This window comes from Gastrolobium bilobum, unplaced genomic scaffold (assembly GCF_033153095.1).
Source record: "Gastrolobium bilobum isolate Gb01-03AN ecotype WA unplaced genomic scaffold, APGP_CSIRO_Gbil_v1 utg19567, whole genome shotgun sequence".
In the NCBI taxonomy this organism is placed as follows: domain Eukaryota; kingdom Viridiplantae; phylum Streptophyta; class Magnoliopsida; order Fabales; family Fabaceae; genus Gastrolobium; species Gastrolobium bilobum.
In genome coordinates, this window is record NW_026897080.1 from 201719 (window position 1) to 221896 (window position 20178).

Below are 20178 nucleotides of genomic sequence, written 5' to 3' on the forward strand. Positions count from 1 at the left end.
TGGAATATAAATGAAAATAAAGAAGTAAAGTGAATTTTTTTCTTCTAAATTTGGGCAAGGAACATGTGATCCGGACCTCCCAAATTTTTCTCCTTACTTACTGCGTTGTTTATATTTCCCTAGAACGTTTTTTTTTTGTTTTGAGAATGGGTTTAGAAGTTGGTAGAGGGATGAGATTTTTGAGCCATTTATCTTCTTAGCTATTGAAAAATCATGTGCCATGGTTTGGTTAGAGGTTTTCTACTTTTATGCTTAGTGTATGTTTGGATTTTTTTAAGCTAGAAGTACTTATAAGTATAAGCTAGGCCAAATAGGTTTTGGAAAAAGCTCTTATAATGAAAAGCTCTTTTTTTATAATGAAGAAAAAAGTTAAAAATTAAAAGTTCGTAGGAGAAGTTTTTTTTAAGCTCTTATCTATTTTCTTTGGATTGTGTGCTTTTTTTTTTAAATAAAAAGTTATAAAGAAAGAGAAAGATAAATTTCTTGAAATATGTGCTTTTAATTAATTTTTAAGCTAAAACTTTTATGTGATTACCAAACAGCTTTTAGCTTCTTTTTTTAAGTTCTTTTTTTTTAGCTTTAGCTTATAAGTAGCTTCTAGCTTAAAAAGAAGAGGATCCAAACAGGCTCTTAGTACTACTAAATAACCCCCAAAAGGTTAATTTAACTAGAAAAGATTTACTTCTCATTCATTACTTTGACTTGGGTCTTTGCAAATATTTTACTCTTTTTCTCTTTCTAGAAAAAAAATATTCAATCTTATTCTTAGGGAAGTCTTTCTTTTTCTTTTGTTTGACTACCGTCAACGTAAATGTATTTTATTATTTATTTAAATATTTACATGACAAGATTTATTTATTTTTAACTTCTTATTTTATAATTATAAATTTTAGTTACTGAGAAGGGGAAGTTTTATTATACTGCGAAATTAGGGGAAGTTTTTTTGTTCTTGAAATCTTTTTTATGGCAAGCTCAAAGTTGAAATAAGTTTGTTGGCGATAGAGTTCTTCGTGAACAAGCGCATTGATTTTCTTATAAAATTGGTTTTGATCTAAAATGATAGATTTAATATCTGATTTTATCTACTACATATATAAAGTGTGTGAGACTTATATTTATATATTTTTTACATGGCTTCATATGAATCTTATATATTTTTATGTATGTATAAGAAATAATCTTATCTCTTACAATATAAGAAACATCAAATCCAAAATAAATTATAAATTAACAAAATCGATTTAAAAGAATAAAATTGATTAAATTTTAAAAATCAATTGTATCTTTTATTAAAGTAGGAAGAAAATAATACAATTTTATGGTTAACGCCCGTCCAATTCCCATTTATGCACACCAATTAGGACTTAGTTCAGAGTTTTTTTTTTTGTAAACGACTTAGTTCAGAGTTAGTTTTAGAAGGAAAAAAAAAGAAATTTTTTTTATTAATCCTTTTTTATTTATTTATGAGTTTAAAAAAATAAGAAAAGAATTTAAATTTTTTCATAAAATTCTTTAAAATCTTTCGTATTCTTAAAATTTTTTATTTATAAAATTAAAATTTCACCAATTTAATATGTTTTAACTCCAAAAAAAAAAAAAAAAAGATCTTCATTTCGATTCCCTTTGACTCTTCCCTTGATTTCTTTTCTTCCCTTAATAGCTACAAACTCAAAAAACAAAACCGTACGGATTAGTTTTAGTTCTTCCTGTCTTCTCTGTCCCGCCTTGAAACCAATTAAAGTAGCCTGTAAGGGTTGATCAGTAAAATAACTTTCGTTCCTCCGAGTTGCGCATGATGAAAATAAATGGAGACGTTAACTGAAGAGGCTTGCTAATGTTTTTCTTCCTCTTTTCTCTGTGCTCCCTCTTCTTCCTTTTCTCATTTTTCTACTACGTTACTTCTTATTCTTTGCAATGTATTTTAATTTTTACTTTTCAGTTCCTTAGTTTCTTGTTTCAATTCGTCATTTGATTGTTATGTTCTCTCTTATGTCAGCTTCTACTTTACTTTGAAGAATTTTGCAGCTGCACTGCATTTGCTACCACAATGAGGTATTTATTCTCTTACTGTTCAAATGATGAATTCTATTGATATTATAGTTTTGCAACACTTTCCTTAAATACTCATACTTTTGTTTTCTTTTTTGTATTTTTTCTTTTTAAGCAGCCCAATGGAAGAAGATGCAAGTTCTTCTATTCTTTCCAAGTCACGCTCCATCAAAGAACCATATCCGTCCAAGAAGATGCGCCACAATGATTCCTATGCCAAGAGAAGTAGAAATGGCAGAATTTTTGTGGTGTGTCTCAAACCCTAACCTTCTTTTCACTTTTTTTTTTTTTTTTTAAATAATAATTTTTGTTTGTCTATATTTCGGAGCAGCAAAGGAAGGAGCATTACCTTAGAGATGATATATATTGCGGTGCTCCATTTTGCACCATTTGCGATTCTTCTGTTGCTTGCCTCAATGCTTCTGCTTCAACTCTTCTGGTTGTCGACAGCAATGTCATTCTCAACCAGGTTTGTTTTAGTTATTTTTTTAGGTTAATCTTACCTTGAAATGTTTGTTATGCTGCGACGAAGTGTTTTTGTGAATTGGAATATGTCTTGTCATGACAGATTGATTTGCTGGAGAATCCCGCCATCACTAACGTGGTTTTGTTGTCCGTTGTGCTGGAGGAGGTTAAGAACAAGAATATGGCTGCTTACAATCGGATAAGAGCTATATGTAGCAATTCAATGAAGAATTTCTTTGTTTTTTTAAATGAACATCACATGTAGGTTTATTTTTTTGCTTTACTTTTTTTATGATTTACTACCTTGTAGTTAGCATATAATTAGATTACAATAACAAGATACAAGGAAAACAAGGATTTCCTTATTACAAAGGAGAACAAGTAAGAACTAAGAATGCAGCAAGGTTGCTCAATCTCTTTGTTGCATATCCAAAAAACAATTCTATCCATAAAGAAGTTTGAGAATAAAAAAAGAGAGGGAGGGGAAACGAGCCAAAGAGAAGGGATAGTTGGCATCATACATGGAGAGTTTACTCCCAGTAGGCATGGATGTGGAAATATCCTTTGATTTTAGCATAGTGGTCTGTTTGAGGAAATCCTTGATATATTTGGATTGAGACAAAAGGATAGCACCGCTAGGCAAGTGCTTCACCTCAATTCGAATGAAATAGTCAAGAGTGCCTAGCCGTTTGAGGGCAAACATGGAGTTCAGATTCATGATAAGCTGCTTGATTAAGGAAGAGTCACTGCAGTAATTATCATATCATCAAAATACGCCAAGATAAAAATGCACCTAGTGGCAGGAAAGGATAAGGTAACCAATGGAATGGAAGCACTTGGAAATTGGGTACGAGAAAATGTGATGGATTCTGATTTAAAGAGCAAGGAAATGAGTTAGGACACAATGTGTTCTTCAAAGAGCGAGTGATATGGACAATGAGTTTCATTAAATAACTTATCTCTTGAGATAAAGAGCTTCTCTCAAGACTTAGGCATTTGAATACCTCATGGCTAGAAGAATGCCTATAAAAAAGATACTCCCTAGATTTGAAATCTAATTTATAATTGTTATAGGGTCTCAAGAAGGGATAGCACGCACATCCAAATACCCTTATTAATTCGTAATCAGGAGAATGATGATATAGTTTGGTGTGTGGAACTTCAAAGTTCAGTGCAAGAGTAAGTAGACGAATTATGAGATATACTGCAAAAAGAAGGCATGATCCCAATGCTTAGTGGTAAAATAGCATGTGGTAACAAGGTTAGATCCATTTCAATGACTTTTAGTTGTTTCCTTTCAACCATGCCATTTTGGTGATGGGTATGGGGACATATTACCTTGTGTATAATCCCAAATTCATTCATCTCCCCAATCACTTTGGACAGCCTTAATATGGGTATGAAATTGAGGAAGGCCATGGTGTGGAATCACTTGAACAGGGAGTGCTTTTGGTTTAAGTTTTAAGGGATAGATCCATGTAAATCTTGAGTAAGCATCATCTAAAGTAATGTAGTTAGAGAAGCCTAAGGAAGTATAAGGGTTCAGAGATAAAGAGATTAAAAAATGAGAGAAAGGGAGACAAAATGTGGTCGAGAGAACATTGTTATGTTATTGTGAATCTGACCTACGAATCAACGTTACAGAAAGAGTGCATAGCTATGTCAGCAGTTGACAGGAATATAATTACTTATAACAAACACCCATAATAAAATGGGTAGAAATCTAATACAGTCATGCTCATAATAAATGCAGTAGGTACACGATACACAGAAAGCAAAAAAACTTTGCTACTATTTGCTCTAATACGCACTCAAACTTGTGAGGTTTGGGGAAGCAAAGCTGAATCCTAAACTATGAGTTTGGTTTTTAATCCAGCAAACTGAGAAGGAGAGAACCTTGATGAGAGTATCAATAATTTGAGTTGATGTAGGCACATGAGAAACAACTAATTATCAAAAAGGACCAAGGGAGTAGATAGAGGAACTTGGAGCTCACATAATAGAGATTGAATCCACAAGAATTTTGCAAATGTGAGAGAGAGCTAAAATCTTGTATTCAACTTCACTGCTAGATCTAGCAACCAATTGCTGTTTCTTTGACCACCAAGAAACTAGATTGAGCCTGGACTATAAGCAGGCACCTGATGTGGAATGCCTATTATCTGGATCACTCGCCCAAACCGCATTACAATAGGCTGTGAGAGTGAGAGAATGAGTAGAACTAGTAGATTGCATCGTAAGATAGAAGGTAGATGTACCTCTAAGATGCCTAAGGAACCATTTATTGGCAACTTTGTTGACTACACAATTTATTTCAGGTCTTGTAATAATAGCATGTTGAAGGGCTTCTACAATTGACCTGTAATGATGAAGATCTTCATAAAAGTTGGAGCATGTTTTGATTGCTTGCAACTGGATAGCATAGGAGTGGCTATGCTTTTGGCTTGATGCATATTGGCCTTGGTCAAGAGATCCCTGATATATTTGGATGGAGATACAGTACACCAGAGGCTGGTCTTTTTACTCCAACACCATGAAAATAGTCTAGATCCCATAGATCCTTGAGAGCAATGGTTGATTGAAGCTGTGAGACCAGTTGTTGAATAAAGTTGTAGTTATTCCAGTTATAATGATGTCATATACATAGACATGTATGTGGATACACTTACTGCTTGCTCAAAGAATGAATACAGAAGGATCACAACAGCTAGATGGGAACTCGAGGAGTGATAAGGTTGTCCAACCACATGGTGATGGTGGTCCAAGAAACAACCCTTGATAGCTAAGTCCAGCACAAAGGCTCAATACAGGAGGCTTGCTAATAGTGCATGTGAATTATTGTGGGTGCAGAACTTGTTTCTTGAGCTTAAAGTCCCTGTTCAGACACCAGTCATATACTATGACAACCTTAGCACAGTGTCCTTGTCACACAATCCAGTACTGCACTCCAGGACAAAATACGTGGAGCTAAATTTGTTCTTTGTCAGGGAGAAGGTCCTTGCCAAGTCTCTGTGGTGAGACACATCCCATCTCAACTCCAGGTTGCAGAAACTTTCACCAAGCCTTTCTTTGCTCCTAGGTTATGTGGGCTTAGGGATAAACTTGAGGTTCTTGACTATTTGTAGCTGGCCAGACCTCCTTGAGTTTAAAGGGGGGTGTAATTGTTGAGATATATAGTCCCACATTGATTGTGTGGGCAACTAATGTGGCCTTGGGCACTCCCACCCTTTGAGCTAGCTTTTGGGGTGGTGACCTCAAGGTTCTTAACATGGTATCAGAGCTTGAGTGACTACAAAGTCACAAGTTCGATCCTCACCGCCTCCCACTTTCAAGTGGAATTAAAATGAAAAGCACAAAAAGGTAAACCAAAAATTGGGCCTGTGCAATTCCACGCTTCTCGCCCAAAGGGCTCTTGCGTGAGGGGGCGTGTTGAGATATATAGTCCCACATTGATTGTGTGGGCAACTAATGTAGCCTTTATAAGGCCTTGGGCACTCCCACCCTTTGAGCTAGCTTTTGGGGTGGTGACCTCAAGGTTCTTAACATTGATTGTTAAGAACCTTGTGTATGTAACAGCATCTGTACAATAAGATATACTTACTTAGTCTGATATGTTGATAGGAGTCAGTTTCATTTTGTTAAAGGCTTAGTCAGATTCTAGTAGACTTGTTACTTGTTGTAACTTACTGTAGTTTGTTAGTTCTAGAAGCTTCCTAGTTAAGCTTCACTCTGTTTCTCTTGGAACTGATCAAGATTACAATTAGATTCTTATTTCATTTGGAAATGGAAAAATATCTCTCATTTTCTCTCTCTTCGAGTAAGTAGTGGAGTAATTGTGTACTCTTGAAATTTGCTATTTGGCTCATGGTTAATGGCGTGTGGGCTACTTAAATTTGATTTAATACTTTGTGTCTCTTTGTTGTTGGCAGGGATACTTATGTTAAGCAAATGAGTGGGGAAACTAAAAATGATAGGAATGACAGAGGTTTGCTTTTTGGATGAGCTTTGATTTTATTCTATCTTTATTATAGGCTTTCTGGTTCACTTTAATGTTTTTATTCATGAATTGCCAATAGAGATAAAACTGTTTTGAAGTTTAACTTTAAAAAGTGATAATTCAGCTATCCGAGTGGCTACTCAATGGTATCAGAATCATCTGGGTGGTGCAATAAAGGTTTTACTTATAACTAATGATAAAGAGAACAAAAGGAAGGCTAGTGAAGAAGGCATCCATGCAGAAACAGGTACTGAGTTATCTTTTTTGGTAGTTGAACTGCATGTTAACTAGCCAGGCTACCGATATACTGCAGGCAACTGTGTCTATGAGGAATATCAGTACTAACACTTTTGTTGAATGAATTCATCTCAAAGTTATTAATCAATTTGTTTTTTGTTTTAGTTGAGTCATATGTCAAGTCTTTGGACCGACCTGATTTACTTGACTTGTTAGTGCGACCTGCATTGGAAGATGTGGCCATTGAAGAGGTTGAAGATCTTAGACCATCCAAGAGGAAAGTAGTCTATCCAGAGGTATTCAGTTAATTTCATTTACATCTAGTGATTTGTTTATGTAGTTTTGGTTATACCCATATGATGGAGTATTCATATTCTGTTACTTTTTAGCATAAGCAAATGCCAGAAATTAATTCTGGTTTGGATCGTGGAATATATCATCAAGGGCGACTTCATGTAAATTGTTACAAGCTATTCAAAGCATATGTTAGGAGCAAGAGCTTTAGTGATGAAATAATTATTGATGGGCGCTTAAACATGAATCGTGCTTTTGATGGTGATATTGTGGTGGTTGAAATTCTGCCTCAGGACCGGTGGCTACAAGTGAAGTGTCTATCTATAGCTGGTGAAGGTATGTTGATTGTTAGGTTATATATACAACTATACTCTACCATAAGGCAGACTTACAACTTGTCAGAATATATTCTTTGCAAATTATCTTATTACTTAAATTTACTTAGAAAGCAAAACCTTTAAACATAAGTTAGGTCACCAAGGCCATAGTTTTTAATATTCATTCATATATCTGGACAATGGATTTCACTATTACATACTAGAAAACTTGGCCAATTTTATTGAAATGGCTACCCTAAATATTTATCCATCATGTTCAAAAATTTAAATTTGAGAGAGATATATGGGAAAGGTAGTGCTAAATCTTCAATGTTATATTTCGACAGAAGTTAAAGGGTCTGAAGGATAAAAGAGATCTACCTCTACCTGCTTGTAGTTTTTCTCCATTTCGTCTTATGACACATTGTCCGCCAATTTATATCCCACTCCATTAAGTCTTGTTTAACTACCTTTCCTCAGGTAAGTTTCGGTCTACCTCTACCTCTCTTTGTATCGAGCTCTTGGTAACAAACTTTTGTTCTTATAGGAGCATCTAGGGGCTATCTCATTATGTGCTCAAACCACCTCAATCTATGTTCCCTTATCTTTTCAGTAACTGGGACTACTTCTACCTTTCGTCGAATATCTTTATTTCTTATCTTATCTATCCTCGTATAATCACACATCCACCTTAACATCCTCATTTCTGCTACTCTCATTTTATGCTCGTGTTGCCTATGCGCTGGTCAACATTCAGCTCCATATAACATTGCAGACCTTAATGCTGTCCTATTAATTTTTCTTTTAGCTTAAGGGGAATTTTGCGGTCACAAAAAAACCCATATGCACTCCGCCATTTCATCAATCTCACCACCTTTTTGCAAAATTTATCCCAGGTATCTAAAAACATCTTTCTTGGGTACCTCTTCACCAAGTAGATGCATAGCGTCTTGATCTCCATCTCTTACCAGAGAAACTCACACTTCATATACTCAGTTTTGCTCTGGCTTAACGTGAAACCTTTAAACTCCAAAGTGCTTATCCACAATTCAAGTTTCCTATTAACACCGTCTTTGGTCTCATCAATAAGCACAAAATCATCTGCAAAAAGCATACACCATGACACTTCCTCTTGAATGTCTTTTGTTAGTTCATCCATCACTAAGGCAAAGAGATAAGGACTCAGAGCTGAACCTTGGTGTACACCTACTGTAATAGGAAAATAATTTGATGTTCCATTACAAGCTTTCACATATGTAGTAGTCCCATCATACATATCCTTGATTGCATTTACATACTTTGATAGTACTTTTTTCTGCTCAAGAACCCACCATAAAACTTTTCTTGGGACCCTATCGTATGTTTTCTCAAGATCTATGAACACCATATGTAAATCCTTCTTTTTTTTCTCGATATCTTTCCATCAATTGACGCATCAAGAAAATAGCTTCTGTGGTACATTTTTCTGGCATAAATCCAAATTGATTTACAGAGGTCTCTCTCCTCAAATGATGTTCAATAACTCTCTTCCATAATTAGTTAAAATTCAAACTGCCACTTAAGTGAAATTGTCAAAATCAAAGAACTTAAGGAACTAATCATAATTGAAATCATGAACATCCAAGTCTTCATCTTCACTTTCACTTGTATCTAAGTTGTAAATCTCTTCCTTCTATGACGAGAACACTTTTGCAAAAACTACTATCGCGGCGCAATAGTGCCGTGATTCAGCCGCAATAGCGGCTGCTACATCTGCTACACTTCGCCTGACCGCACCGCAACGCAACTCCGCTATAGCGCACTAAAGTGGGGTTATTCACAAGTATGACTAGAGATAATCTAATATTTACAATATTCCCCCTAAAGCTGAGGGATAGAGTTTTATCATTCCCATCTTGTTAGTAAGTTCTTGAAACCTATCAGTAGGAAGTTCCTTAGTCAAGACATCAGTCAGTTGACGACCAGAAGGAATATATGGAGTAGTGATCAGTCCACTGTCTAATTTCTCTTTGATGAAGTGACGATCAATCTCAATATATTTTGGTTTGATCGTGTTGGACTGGATTGTGGGCTATACAGATTGCTAACTTATTATCACATAGTAATTTCATAGATCCCTTACATATCACCTTTAGATCATCAAGAATGATTTTCAGCCATAATAATTCACAGATACCTTAAGCCGTGGCTTGGAATTCTACCTCTGCACTTGACTTAGCCAACACATTTTGCTTTTTACTTCTTCATGTTACTAGATTTCCATAGAGAAACATACAATAGACTGAGGTAGTCTGTCGGTCAGTCAAGGATCCATCATAATCGTCGTCTATATAAACTTGTAAGGATAGGCTTTCTCCTCTCAGGAATAGTAGTCCTTTGCCTGATGTGCCTTTTAGATATTGGAGAATCTTGTCCACTGCTTTAAGGCGTTTTTCCCTCGGATCATGCATGAATTGGCTAACAATACTAACTGCTTAAGCTAGATCAAGTCTAGTATGAGCCAAATATATCAATCTTCCCCCCATTCGTTGATCTTGTTCTTTGTCAACTGGCTCTCATTTTCACTTCCTCGCTTATGATTCTATCATAGTAGTTAAAAGCATCGCTACTCGCGCCGTTCGCGGGTTGCGGTTGACCACTGCGAGAAACCGCGCAACATTGCACCAGAAAGCGATTGCGTCTGAAGCGGTCGAAATAGCGGATGAATGCGTCTGTATCGATGAAAATAGCGGCTGGAAAGCAAGTGAAAGTGAAGTAGTGTTTTGCCATTATAAAACAAAAAAAATTAGGACTTTTTGTCATTTTTTATATTTATTATTAAAAGGACATTGAGTCTGTTTTCACTTTTCACATTTTAGTCCTTTCGCTTCTAAGTCCACACTCCATCGAAGGACATTGGGTCTCCTCTCTATTGTGTAGTCAGCAGCTTCTCTCCTGTCTCTTGGCTTGTTGGCAACTTGTCCAATCCTATCTATTGACTCAGCATCTTTTAAGGACCCTCTCTTTACTTAGGTAAGGTTTCTGAATTTATTTTTTTTCTCTTTTTTTCTCTACCCTCCTATTTTTTTTCCTTGATTTTATTTTTGGTTTTTTTCCTGACTTCTTCCCTTATTTTTTCTGGCCTCTATTTTTTTTTTCTTGGTTTTTTTTTTTTGGTTTATTGAAGTTTTGGATGCAAATGTCTAATTTGTCTAAGTCAGTACTACAAGAGGAGGCAAATATTGAAGTTCTGGTTCGTCCTTTTGCGCGTTGGTCATGTTATTGTACTGTTAAATAAGTATATATAGGTCGATCAAATGTGATTCACACTCTGCTGGCTTTTGTGTTGGAGGTTGGGGTGTTTAAAAAAAAAAATGAGTGTACCCACTACTTTCAATTTACTTTATTTAAAAATTATGTATTTTTTTACTTATTTTACAAACTGTAAATTATTAAACACACTTAATAATGTTTAGAAGTTAATATTTTTTTGTTTGTAAAATAAATAAAAAAATGCATAATTTTTACTTTAAATAATTTTAAAATTTGTATTCAAATACAAAATAATATTTTTTGAAAAAATTTGTAATTTACTTATTATTGATTGTTTTTATTTTTTAGCATATATATGTGTAGTATATCTAGGTTTTATTAATCTATTTCGCTATTTTCGCAATCGTAACTCGCTATAGCGCTATAGTGTTTTTTAGGCTTGAACGCAATCCATTTTTAACTGATATGGATTCTGCTCAATCGAAGTTCTGGAAGGTTTGCACCCAAATTTTCGATCAAGAACATACTTTTATTGACAAATAAAGATCCCTTGCTTTGAATGGGCAACCTCTATCCCAGGAAAATATGTCAGTTTTTCAAGGTCTTTCTTTAACTTCTAATTCAGCAGTCAGTCTTTGTTGCAGAGCACATTTCTCACTTATATCATCCCCTGTTATAATAATGTCATCAACGTAAACTAGAAGGATAATGAGCTTACCTTCTTGAGAATGTTTAAAGAAAAGTGTATGATCTCTTTTACTTTGCTTGAATCCCAATGAAACCATAAGCTGGGTAAATCTTCCAAATCAAGCACGTGAGGATTGCTTCAAGCCATACGATGCCTTTTTTAATATGCAAACTTTATTATCTCTATTTGTAGAGTCAAATCTTGGTGGGATCTCCATGTAAACCTCCTTTTTTAATTCGCCATTGAGGAAGGTTTTTTAATATCGAATTGTTTCAAATCCCAATTAAAGTGAGCTGCAAGGGACAATAGAACTCTTACAATGTTCATTTTGGCCACTGGAGCAAATGTTTCTTCGTAATCAATGCCATAGGTCTGTGTAAATCTCTTGGCTACTAATCGAGCCTTATACCTCTCAAGAGTCCCGTCAGAATTATATTTCAGAGTGTACACCCATTTGCACCTTGTTGCCTGTTTTTTGTTTGGCCTGTCAACGACTTCCCATGTCTTATTCTTCTTCAAAGCATTCATCTCGTCATGCATGGCTTGAACCTAATTACTCATCCTTTAATGCTTCATGCACTGATGTTGGGATCGAAATTGAGTCAAGTGCTGTAATAAACTTCTATGCTACATAGAAAGATTCTTAGAGGAGATAAAATTAGAGATAAAGTGTTGGGTTTAGGATTTTTCCCTTTCCTTACAACAATAGGTAAGTCATCAGAATTAATATCAGGCTCAGGAATAGAAGAAGCAGTGCATTCAGTAGTTACCAGTAGTTCAGGCAATTGCAGTTGCTGGTGGGGCAATGTGGGTTGTTTCTTCCTTTGGTATAATAGCTTGGGTGTCTCAGCTTTTCCTACTTTCTGTCGATCGATAGGAGGCATGTCCTATGGAGAAATATTCACTTTGTCAAAGGATGAATGTATGAATGAATATTCTTGAGAAAACTCTTCAATTGATGCACAAGAAAGAATCCTAATCTTGAAAATTTAATTCTCTTTTTTCTTTCTTGTATATTCTTCTCTCTTCTCTCTCTTGTATTTTCTCCACTTTGAAATAATATGCAATGAGCCCTATTTGTAATAATAACATCTCAATCTATTATGCAATGCAATCCTAATCAAATCTTTGGCAAACAATATTTTATTTCTCTTACATGAAATCTAAAAAGATAAAATCTATCCTAATCTTTAATTGATTCCATGCTTTTTTATCTCTTCATGATATCTTCTCCAATCTTCATGCAATCTTCAATTATTTTGAATATTGATCCTATGATATCTTCCATATCTTCTCCAATCTTCATGCAATCTTTAATTATCTTGAATACTATTTCAAATCAGAATAAATATTATTATGAAATCTCAAACAATCAGCTCATTAGTAATTTCAAGACAATAAAATATTATCAATGAAATTAACATTAAATTGATTGTAATCATCAAAACATATTTTAAATCAATTAAAACAATTGGGGTATAACAAATATCCAACAGGTAGAAAGTTGGGGAACATGAAGAGCATTCTTAAGATTCAAGGAGGGTTAAATTTGAATGTTATCAGAACCCGCAATTGATGTGTGTGATCCATCAGCTACAGCTATAGTACGGATACCAAGAGTAAGATTAACTAAAATATAAAATAATATGTTGTGTATTAAGCTAATACAAAGAGTTACAATATATAGAGACCCTAATGGGCTTAAGTGAGAAGCCCAGACCTAATACAAAACTAAATAGGAAAAGAATATTTACAAATAGGAAGGTAATCTAACCAAATCTATATATCTAATATTTCCTATTCTAACCCTCCCCCTCAAGCTGTTGCGTATATATTGTGAGCACCAAGCTTGTTACAAATGTATTCAACCCGAGGACCTCTAAGAGCTTTAGTGAAGACATCCGCTAGTTGATCATTAGAGTTGACCAAAGTTGTTTTGATTTCTCCTGACTGAATCCTTTCTCGAATGAAGTGACAATCAATCTCTATATGTTTGGTTCTTTCATGAAATACAGGATTGGAGGATATATGTACTGCAGCTTGATTATCACAAATGAGTGTCATGGGTTGTTTCTGTTTACAAAGATGAAGCTCTTGAATGAACTGCTTTAACCAGATTAACTCACAGGTAGCAATTGCCATTGCCCGATACTCAGCTTTTACGCTAGATCGAGCAACAACAGGTTGTTTCTTGCTCTTCTAAGAAATTAAGTTTCCTCCTAAGAAGACACAATAGCCAAAAGTAGAGCGCCTGTCTGAGGGTGATCCTACCCAATCAGCATTTGAATAACCACAACTTTCTGTATTTTCCTGATCCGAATACAACAAACCTTTTTCTGGTGCTCCTTTGATGTATCGGAGGATCCTCACAACAGCATCCTAATGAGTTGGTATATAAACTATTGATGGGCCTTCACTTAACAATTTAAATTTTTGGGTGAAGGTCTTTTTAATGATTTATTCTCTAACAGCCAACTTGAAAGAAAGAGCGAATATTATTGCTAGTGTGTAGAATATAAACAAAAGGTTACAATATAGAAGCCTAACAGGCTTAAAGGAATAAACCCAAATATTTAAGGAATGAAATCCTAAGAAGAAAAGGAAACAAATAATTACAATATCAACTAGTTCTAATATTTACAACAATTATTATTATTAATAATAATATTTTGGATAAAAGAAGAAATACAAAGGAAAGAGAGGATGAGTGCATACACCTCAATAAATGAGTATTGAAGTTGCCTTAATATCCAGCTGGATAAGCATGGAAATATGCTTCTTTGTTTTCGTCTCTTGTATACTGCATTTGACCTGTGCATACTTCTTATTGTACTTGAAATAGCTCAGTCTTATTTGTTTATGCGCATGTCTGTGAACTTGCTTTTCTATTTAAATTTCCCATCAGCTAATTTTATTTTCTTGCAGAGGATGAGGATGATGAAGATGTTCATTTAGCTCCAAAAAGTGCTGAAGATGCACCTAGAACTATTCCTCAGCAAGGTTCTACTGCAGAAATGAATGTTGTATCCAGTCGCCCTTCTGGTTGTGTTGTTGGCATTATAAAGAGAAACTGGCATTCGATAAGGTTTATTTTTTTTATTTTTTATTTTTTAATAATTATAACATTTGTGTGTTACATAACAAATTGGCATTCAATTGATTGAAAACTAATATCACTTTTATCTCCTCTAATTAAGCCATGTTCTGCTAGATTCTTTGTTGGTATCGTTCGGTGTTAATTAGTAAGAAGTGTTAGAAAAATTGAGAGCTAATTAATTTTATTTTGTTCTTTAAATGTTAAAAAAAAAAAAACTTGCTAACAAATCAGTATTTTTTGTTTGTTAAAATGTTGATTGATAAGTATGGGCCTGTGCATATCATTTTCTAAATGTAAGTATTTTGCTGTTTCATGATTGATATATTTATTTTGTCTTTGTAGGTACTGTGGATCTTTGGAGCCAATGCCTATGCCTGCTGGGAGTGGTGCTGTTGCCCGTGCATTTTTTGTCTCCAAAGATAGTAGAATTCCCAAGATTCAAATCCAAACCCGCCAGTTGGAGAACCTTTTGGACAAGAGGATTATTGTGAATGTTTATTCTTGGGATCGTAATTCTCAATATCCATCAGGCCATTATGTACGAACTATAGGAGAGATAGGTGGCAAAGAAATTGAAAGAAAGGTAATATAATAAAACAATTAGTCTGCCTTTCTCTAACCGTTTAAGCTTTTGGGGGAGTTGGGGTGATATGGCATCACAGCTTCTATGACTAACTGGTTTAAATTTTGATCTTTGTTGTCCTCATTCTTCTAATAAACAAAATTAATTTTTAGCATAAGGTCACAAGATAAAATTGGTCCATGCATTATCCATGCTTCAAAGACCAAAAATGATTCTTACATGCACAGCATGTTAAAGATATAAAATCATTCATGTGCCTTTCACCATCAGCCTAAACTTTTGGGAGAGTTGGTTTGTGATAGGAATATTGGATTTGCTGGCTTATCTTTCTTTGTTTGGAAATTGGGAAGGCAATGACTGTGTGGCATTTGAAGCTTGAATGCTATAGTGTTTTTTATGAAACTGATGCAAATAATATTTTATTGGAAGAGATTTCTTTTTCCTCCTATATATCATTATGACTTTATAAAAATGCTAGATTTTAAAAGTAAGATTTATGAAAACTAATATAATTGTAGTCACTTGAACAACCATTAGGCACTTGGATATATGCTCATGATCTCTGATTATTGCTTCACTTGTTCACATTTTGTTGATGACTTAGATTGCTAGAAGGGAAATATAATTGAAAATCTCCTTCCATAAACACACGAAGCATGATTACTTTAAAATATTTGCCATAGTGATGTATGATAGTTCTTATTGATACATATTCCGACACCATTAGATTCTACTATCCTGCAGACACCATCCTATGTTGTTATTAAAGGGTTGTTGTACCTGAATTCTGACTTTTTAGTACATGTCATATCCGCGTGTCTTGCAGCACATATGCAACTATTTGTTACGTTTTTAAACCAACTAAACCATATTAATGACTTGACATTTCTTTTCCTTTTGTACATTGTAGGTGGTTTTGATAGAAAATGATATAAATTCGGAGGCATTCTCTCCCCAAGTGGAGGCATGCTTGCCACCGTTGCCATGGTCAGTCTCTTCTGAAGATTTGGCTAATCCAATTAGGCAGGATTTGCGTCATATGCGTGTCTTTAGTGTGGATCCTCAAGGTATGAGTTTTATTTATTTTTCCACTTCTAATTTTTCTAAGTAAGTGAAGAAATCGTAATATTTGATCTTATTAACTAAATTTAAATCTTACAGTTTTCTATACTCATAAAATTGTTGATGAGAAGTTCAGTTATTAATTATTCATTACGACTTGTCCTAAGCATTAATATGATAAAATGATTTGATATATATATATATATATATATATATATATATATATATATATATATTTTTGAATGGAAAACAATTATGATTTTTTTTTTTAATATTTACAATTTTAGCATGCTCTTACGGGATGAAACCTTTACGTACAATTGAGACTTGTTGCATGACTAGACCTTCGAATAGGAAGCCTTCCGCTCCCCTTATTTTAAAAGATTATGAAAAGTTAAGCTCGACAATATGTTAGTGGGGATGATGTTAGAATATATATGTATAGGATATTTGTATTATTGTACCGCACCGTGTAAATAGGATTCAAGCCCATGTAACTCATTATTATAAATAAAATCCTTGTGTGGTATGATCAATGACACAATTCCTCAATTTCAAGTTGATATTAGAGCTCTTAATCTAGGAGACTCTACTTTCATGAAAACCTAATCCTTATCTCGTTGTGCTCACTACATGACACGTCGTACGACTGCCATTTCAGGCCAGATCACCACAAAACATCTCGTTCGACTTTGTTGCTCAAGGGGAGTTTGGTTTGGTATGTAAACTCTGCAAATCGTTATATGGTTTGAAACAGTCACCTTGGGCTTAGTTTAGTTGCTTTAGTTCAATTGTTTAGTGGTTGTACTCATAGTGAAGCCGATCATTCTGCTTTTATTGATGGTTTAGTTGGGCAATGGAGAAGAAGACAAGACTACCAAATTAAACGAGGAAAGACTATGGCTACGCTAGATGTGTACCACTAAATTTCTACACCTCACACTGGACGTCCTATCGGGATGTTATAATGGCTGGAAAATAGGAAAAGGGCGGGACAAGCACCGACTAAGAACAAGTGCAAGAGGAAAATAATAGATCTTGGGGAGAGAAGGAAATGAGTACCGCGCTGGTGGTTGTGGCCGAATAGTTGCGGTCATATCGTGTTACTCGTGATGTAGAGTCTGTAAGAGAAGATGACTTGCAACACAAAGAGTTGTTGCGTTTGGGCATGCTTGTGGTTTGTCGGATAACAGTAGTTCCACTTGGTGTGCATTGAATTAGAGGAGCCGCTCCAGAACAAGTGCTCACCGGCCAAAAAGGATGTTGGAATTTTTTTCCCGTGGCTTGAAAAGTTGTGGATGGTGGGTAGAAAATGCCATGTTGAAACTATAGAGATTTAGGCAAGGAGGGAAAAAAGCAAATACTTAGAATAAAAGTATATTAATATTGTTGTTTGTAATGTGTTGTCTGTAACAACCCGTGTGCACCAGGTGTATTAAACATATAAATGGTAATAAGCGCAGCTCAATAAATACGGAAGTTAAAATTTTCCAATTGTGAAACTTATCATATTAACCAAGTGGATTTACTTATTCTTTTTTTCAAAAAGCGCCTGTATGTAAATTGCATTAGATAACTACACTGAATAACCTCATAGTATAAACAAGTATCAAGTCACGGAACTACAACACGTAAACCGGACAATATCCTAATACAATAGTACAACTCAAGTCTGAAATAGACATAGCTTATACCAATGTGGCATGGACAACCCTCATGCTCACCAAATAAAACAACATAGTCAACTCATGTCTCAAATACAATAGTCATATAATAATAGCAAGGCAGAGTCATATCCAAATACTATAATAAAGAAGCATGCATAAAATCAGCTCAACTCCGGCCTCCTGCCACTAGAGGTCTCAACCTCAGAGGTACCTGTACCTGAAAATGTGCTCCACACGGGGTGAGATTTTTAACAAGAAAATCTCAGTAAGGCAAGGGGTCCTCAAAAATCTCTCTACCCCAAGCTCACTTACATGTGCAATATAAGTTCAAAAAGAAAATAACAGTATAATGGCAAATATCCATGCAATGCAGCATTTGTCTATGTCATGTGTGTATGCATCCCACTGGCCAGAGAATAAAAATAGGGATTATGCACTTCTGCAACCCACAGTACAAGGCTCCTCTCTTGTACCTCACCCACAGAGTTACCATTTTGTATGTGCCTCACATACTCAGGGATTACCGTCTAGGGTGGAACACCCCACATACATAACATATGGCATTTGCACTCATAAAACAGCTCAACAACATATCAAATATTCTTCACATAATTTCAGAAAACACATCATGCATATAAATCAACCCTCCATGAGGTATGGTGGAACCATCAATGGCTAAAACCGAGAACACGAAAGCTTACCCGTAGCTAATAATACCAACTAGAAGTCCACACAAGGTCCACGGTCACCAAACAACACAATCACAGTCTGTTTTTACCAGAAATATCATCAATATTCATAGTCTAGAAGTTCATTGCATTAGAACAATATTTCCTTTTCCGTTTAATGACCGTTAAGATATATCAATGATAATTTGTTGAAAATAATAGTAATAAAACTATTGAAAATAATAATATTTATCCTTATGTGTATCATAATATTAAATGCATTGAATTATGTTGAGTCAACCCTGAGTCAGCAATATCCAATTTAGTCAGCTATGAGTCAGTCACGAGTCAGCGATAGATATAGATGAGCCAAACCCATATCATGAGCCTAAGGAAAATTTCAGCTATACATAGGGGTTTGGCCTAACCATACCAAATCACTTCGAATTCCCTTTCTGTTCTCCTTATTTTTCTTATTCCCAACCCTCTTTAATTTCTATTATTATTTTCTCTTGGCTACCAACTTTGCTTTCCCTCACGAATAGCTCCTCTTCCAAGGGAAAACTTTCAAATACGAAGATCAGGTAATCCTAATCCCTAGGTGATCATAGGTTAGTTTTGTATGAAAATTTTTATATGGAATTTATTGGGTGTGTACTAATCCTTTAGGAATAATAGATTAATTTTAAATGAAAATTTGTTTAATGTAATCTAGACCTTTAGGGAATAATATATTAGTTTTATATACATTTTGTTTGACCTAATACAAATCTTTAGGTAACTATAAATTAGCTTAATAAAAACTTGTTATAATCCTGATCTATAGGGAGTAATAAAATAGTTTTATTAATTTGAATTCTATTACATGTAATCTTAGTCCCTAGATATAGGTTAATTTTATATGAGGGAATAGGGAAACCCAATCCTCCTAAGAGATCCTTTAGCATATTCTAAACTATTTTAAGATATTATACCATATTTTCTAGAATTTTTACCTTTTTCTGTTGAGTATTGGTATACTCTAGTCGTTCATAATCAAAATGAAGTGCTTATGTGCCTACTGCTTTCTGGAAAAGGACCCATACTGAAATAACTCTTTCTATGCTGTTTGTTTTTTTAATTTTTTCCGTGCATGTGCCATAATATTTACATTTCCAAAGAACCTTATTATTGTGTTTAGCCATTCTATTATTAGTGGTTTCATTCTATTATATTGATTTAGAAGAGAACATGGTGTAAGGATTTTGTTATATTTATGTTGCTTCTTGTACGCAGGCTGCAAGGATATTGATGATGCACTACACTGTTATGCTCTTCCAAATGGAAACTTTGAAGTTGGAGTTCGTATCCTTTATCCAAGGATATTTATTTTATTGATGATGCCATGTATCAATAGGCTATATGTATTCCAATTAGCATATGTGGATTACTACATTCGGATGGATGTTATTATTTTGTCGACAATCAATTCATCCCAAAATTTAAGCTGTTAGGTGAAGGCATGGTTTCTATATTTCTAACAAGTCCCCTCATGTAAGAATCTTTTGGGCTTCAAAGATGGACAATATATAGGTCCACCTATCATTTGTTAAGAAATTTCGCAATATTTATAAAAAATTGGAGGTGACAAGGATTGAACCCTGGACAAGTCAGTCATGGAGGCTCTCATGCCATATAAACAATCAATTCAACTCAAAAAACTTAAAAGAGTTTTTTTTTTTTTTTGAATAGAATCTCCATGCCCTAAGTAAGAAGTCATCTGATATATGCCTTAGAGCTTGCAAGTCTGAACAATACATTAA

General features: G+C 34.6%; 1 protein-coding gene across 3 annotated transcripts in view; it reads left to right on the forward strand.

Moving 5' to 3' along the window:
- Positions 1–1819: 1819 nt before the first annotated feature.
- Positions 1820–20178, forward strand: part of LOC133303958 (exosome complex exonuclease RRP44 homolog A-like) — a 29710-nt gene continuing 11351 nt past the window's right edge. For all 3 annotated transcript variants that reach the window (XR_009750537.1, XM_061503930.1, XM_061503931.1), the window contains exons 1-13: positions 1820–1857; positions 1997–2052; positions 2168–2297; positions 2381–2518; positions 2618–2775; positions 6444–6499; positions 6636–6758; positions 6914–7044; positions 7138–7378; positions 14225–14384; positions 14739–14979; positions 15890–16046; positions 19652–19720. Coding sequence is in view for 2 of the 3 variants with exons in the window: in XM_061503930.1 (XP_061359914.1) it covers positions 2048–2052; positions 2168–2297; positions 2381–2518; positions 2618–2775; positions 6444–6499; positions 6636–6758; positions 6914–7044; positions 7138–7378; positions 14225–14384; positions 14739–14979; positions 15890–16046; positions 19652–19720 (1609 nt within the window). In the remaining variant the exon portion in view is untranslated. The remainder of the gene's footprint in view (positions 1858–1996; positions 2053–2167; positions 2298–2380; positions 2519–2617; positions 2776–6443; positions 6500–6635; positions 6759–6913; positions 7045–7137; positions 7379–14224; positions 14385–14738; positions 14980–15889; positions 16047–19651; positions 19721–20178) is intronic.